This window comes from Neltuma alba, unplaced genomic scaffold (assembly GCF_004799145.2).
Source record: "Neltuma alba isolate B1F8T4 unplaced genomic scaffold, ASM479914v2 tig00000609_pilon, whole genome shotgun sequence".
NCBI lineage: Eukaryota > Viridiplantae > Streptophyta > Magnoliopsida > Fabales > Fabaceae > Neltuma > Neltuma alba.
Genome location: NW_021632112.1, coordinates 131,850 through 136,646, shown reverse-complemented (window position 1 = coordinate 136,646; position 4,797 = coordinate 131,850). Strand labels below are relative to the sequence as shown.

General features: G+C 38.2%; 1 protein-coding gene across 2 annotated transcripts; it reads right to left on the bottom strand.

Moving 5' to 3' along the window:
- Nucleotides 1–208: 208 nt before the first annotated feature.
- On the bottom strand, nt 209–3,683 carry LOC114741206 (ACT domain-containing protein ACR8). Of its 2 annotated transcripts, XM_028929470.1 has the most exons (8): nt 3,581–3,682; nt 3,240–3,509; nt 2,459–2,504; nt 2,252–2,366; nt 2,069–2,136; nt 1,382–1,948; nt 1,168–1,272; nt 209–1,082 (listed from the first exon to the last, which is right to left on the bottom strand). In XM_028929470.1, exons 2-8 carry the CDS (start codon nt 3,299–3,301, stop codon nt 714–716), a joined length of 1,332 nt encoding a protein of 443 aa, XP_028785303.1. In that variant the 5' UTR covers nt 3,302–3,509; nt 3,581–3,682; the 3' UTR covers nt 209–713. The 2 variants fall into 2 exon arrangements, with proteins under 2 accessions (XP_028785303.1, XP_028785295.1); XM_028929462.1 differs by having other exon boundaries at nt 3,240–3,683.
- Nucleotides 3,684–4,797: the final 1,114 nt, after the last annotated feature.

The following is a 4,797-nucleotide window of genomic DNA, read 5'->3' as shown; positions in this document are numbered from 1 at the left end:
TCAATTTTATAAGAGTAGACCCAGGTTTCTATAGTATTTTATGTTATTTAGTGGTAACTTCTTAGATCCAATATCTAATTTAAAACACAAAGACGCCGCATCCTAGTGGAGCCGAATTGAGCGCGACCCACGAGACCCCACGTAAAACCCCACAAGTATAAATACTTAGACGAGAGCCGACCAAAAAAAAAAACAAAAAAGGTGAAAATTGTAAAGAATGAAGGGAAACACTATAATAATACTAAGGAAGTCATTATATACAAATGAGTTGCGTGCGGTGTAAAGCTGAAATAGGATGTGATGTGCCCCTAACCAAAACCTGTCTTCGTCACTAAAAATCCGATGCTGATCACAAACCCGGCCACTAACTAACGACCTCTTTCGTCAAAGTCCCCCATCTGTCCCAATTCAACACTTTCCCTCACACATAACGCGTTTAGAATGCAGTGGCCACTTTCCCCATCAAACTCCAGCTGTATTATTTTCATCCCCCAAAGGCCCACTCTAGTTTTAGTTCCACCAACCCAAAGCTAACAATAACAACTACCATATCACCAAATTCCTCACCTTTGCTTCTTATGTACACTAAGCCACAGCCTGAAGCAAAGAATAGAGCATCTTCTTGTGCGTGTTGATATATGTATATGTATAGAAGTTGCCCATATCTTGCACGCTTCTAAATTCCCTCTGCTTTTTTTTTTTTTTTTTCCCTTTTAGGAACATGATCTGATCAGTCCTAAATTGTATAAGTTCCTTCTCACGAGGCTACCCAGAGATAACAGCACTGTCCCACCAACTCCTGCTGCTTGATCTGGTTCTTCTTTCTCTTCTGTCTGGTGACGCGTCAAGGGTAATTCTTTCACTTTCAAATTGCTTGGACCAATTTTGTGTCTCACGGATTCGATGATTTTGGGATCGGCTGGATTCCCGGTTGCGTCCGTTACATAGAAAACATTTGCTGCCGTCTCCATTACGGTGGATATCTCAGCCCTCGTCACGTTCAGTCCGTTCTCCCGGAATGTTCTCATTACCTCTGCCAGAAGTCCTTGCTTGTCCTCAGTGCATAATTCTAGTCTAATACCCTGTGATTAAGCAAATTACCGTTAAAGTACATCAACTTTACACGTAAGTGGAAAAACAAAACAAAAACAAAAAATATGTTTTTACCTCAGATGCTCTTCTTTCCACGGCAGCCTGTAAGCACTGGATTACACGTTGACGCTCTGGTTCTGAACTAATTGGACTGCCATCTTTATGTCTGATGTAAAATTCCTGGAGTGACAATTTTAAACAGGGTTTAAATACATAAACCAAGCTACAACAAATTATGATCATTAATACATTAATTATGATGAAATTTAAGAGATATGAGCATATTTACCTGGTATGCTTGATCTCCAGTTGTGGTGATAGTTGCGTGAAAAACAACATATTCCATGTCCGTCAAGTTGCAAACAACATCGAAAAGGAGCTTTGTTCGATCGTTGCATTGAATACTCACAACGGAATAGCCCCTTTCTGCCCAATTCTGAACGGTGACTACTGGAATATCGGAACTTGCCTTGAAAATGGGGTTCCTCTGGTAATCACGGTCGGCAAACATCAGTTGATGGAGCCTTCTTTCAGTGTGTATTGCAGCCATAGAGACCGAAGTTCTCGCACTTCTAATGTCATTGTCTCCCTTCAATACATTCCTTAATCGTGCCTCAATGCCATTAATTTTCTGAGAGTCCTCAATGGTGGACCCCGAATTGCAGTCTCTGACGTAGATGAGGGATGCAATTCGGCCATTGTGAGTCCAAACCTTAGCCTCTACTACGTCACATTGTAGATCGGCCAGTACTGCAAATACCTCTGAAAGAAGACCAACACGGTCTGTTCCCGTTAACTCCAGTGCAGTGAGACCGTTTGAAATACTGGTTCTGCCATAATGAATGCTGCCGAGTGACTGTTGTGAACAAAGAAACAAAGAGTTTTATATTAAATTAATAAATTAAATACGCGTTAAATGCGATAAATATTAATGAGTTACAAAGCAATTAGTTCAATTTTAAATTAAATTACATACCTGTTCCATATATCTTAAAACGCTCTCATCTGTTAGCTTGTTTCCGTTTTGATCAGTAACATGGAAAACTGCCGATCAAGTGATTACAAATAATAATTAGCAATAGTGATTGAAACAAAAACGGGAATGAAGACCCGCCAGAGTGTAGCATCCTAGCAAAATGAAGATAGGGAAATAACCTACCATCCATGAACCATTTGCCATCAGAAGATACGTACGCCTTTTTAATGGAAAGATTCAAATCAGTGAGCACTTGTACGGCATCCAAGAGAATTCCATGTCTTCTAGCGCTATCGAACTGTGAAATTCGATCAAACTAGAGGTTATTAGTTTATAAGTGTCAAGAGGACCAAAATTTCTCGAATTTGGAAGATTATCGTTCAAGGTTACCTTGACCAGAGTCGCTGTGGAGCAGACACCATTGTCGATCACAACCCTGTTTCGCAAGAAAGGTCAAAGTCAGTTAAATTACTTTTTTATTTCCGGATTTCATGTTTGCGACCCAAAAAAAATGTCCGATGTGAAGAAAATAAAGTCTAAAAAGGAAGGAAGACTAGACACGATAATAAAAGTCAGAATAACGCTAAAATATTGATGATGAACAAATCAGGTTTAAAAGTCGGTGGAAACGGAAAAGTTCTATTCATTCAGTTCATACTTTTCTTTGGTTTCTGGTCCATCATTCTGTTCACACCAATTAGCAATTACAATTAGGAAATTTAGCACCAAGGATAGCAGGATGAGGTTCAAGTTAGAGATCAAAGCCGAAAGACATTATTGCGAATGGAAGGAAATCATACGAAATATGAAGCCGCAACGGCATTTTCCGTTTTGCCAAAAAGATCTTTCTTCGGAGCAAAAGAAATCAGAGCGTAAAAGTTTAAAAAAAAAAAATCGGAAAACTAATTCGAATATTTCCTGCAAAATTAAAAAAAGGTAGCCAGAATTCCAGTTTGACAGCACGCAAAACCAAGGAGCACAAATATCAGGTAAAAAACCACATCAAACAACAATCACATTCAATGAATTCGCACACATACAAGCAGTTCCAGATAATTCATTGCACAAATCACACATCCACAGCCTGAAATCAGCTAGACTAGGGGGGGGGGGAACCTAAAAATCAGGATTCATCTTACAAATAAAGGAAGACGAAGGATAATAGACGGACCTGGGAGAGCCCATCCGGATTACAAGCTTTTCGTATTCATCTGCACAGGCATACCGCTCCATGTTTACGGCAATTTTAAGAGAATTTGCCTCCAATCTCGATAATTACAACGAAAGAAGACTTAACCACAAGACGAAGAAGCTCCGAAATCCGTCTTCCTCAATGGTCAGATGCAGCAGTAATTCAAAAGAAACAAAGGAAGACAGAACGCCGGCTCTGCCACGAAAGCCACCGCCACCGCGTCTTTATCTGAGAAAAATGCCAAGCAGACTACAAGACTCCGTATCTTATTGACAATTCTTCGACAAAATCGCCATAAATCACTGCTATCAAACTCTCACCTTCAAATCCGCGTTAGGAGTGTGCAAGACTTACTCTCTTTCTCTCTGTATATCTCCCAATGTTTCTCTCTCTTTCTCTATTTCCCTGGGCTACCGCGGAACACGCCTTTTGTTGTTAACCCTGTCTCTGAAACCATCGCATTAATATATATTTATTCGAAATATACTCCCTTTTCAAAGGGGGAAAAAAAAAAAAACTACTTAGTTAACTAATACAGTAATAATTAGTTTAGAATAAATCAAATCATGCCTCTTCGCATGAGACGATGGGGCGCGGGAAGGAGGGCTGCCCGAGAGGCTGCCCGGGCTGACCCAACTGCCATTCTCTCTGGATCTAACAATGTTGGGTGTCCAAGTGGAAAAGCCAAGGGGACACGTGTCAGGGGCCCTCGATCCCGATCGTTTCCGGTCCAGCTCGGACGACTCGTCGGATTGCTTTGCTTGTCCAACACTCCATGAAGAGTAAGTGACCGTAAGCGTGGCTTTGATGGACGGCGGAGATTCTCCCACGTCATACATTGGACCTTTGTTCCAATCGAGCTAACTTGGGAATTAAGGTCCGATTTGCCGACTTCAATGATAACGCAACGACCGACCACAATTCCTAATCTTCCCTCCCTTCGTGATAAAAAAAAGCCCTCCCTTAATGATTAAAAAAAACATACTACTTATAAGTTACTTTTAACATATTTTATATATACTAATAAAAATATTAAATTTATTAACTTTCATTTAAAATTTAGTAATTTTTTAATTTTATTTATATTTAATTTATATTATATCTTATATAAACAAAATCAACACAATAATAAATGAAGGGTAACTTGTTCATCCATAAAAAAAAATTTCTCTCAGTACCCTATAAATAGAACAAAAAAATATTTTTTGTCTCTGCTCTATAAATAGGACCAAGGGAGTATACAATAATCGCAACACTCTGTCTAGTCTTTTTTTTTTAATGGGTAAAATATAAATAAATTATGTATATGAAAAAAATTGGTTAAAATTAATTAAAAAAATAAATGTGAAAAGAATATGTATATTTTTTTAAAAAAGATACTCTTATTTATAGAGAATATGAGTGAGGAATAGAATGGATGGGTAAATTATTATAATTAATGCAGAGATACATAACGAATTAGAAATAAACATGAAAAAATATATTGAATTACATTTTTTGGTCAAAAGAAATTCTATTTTATTAAAGATGTTAAAAG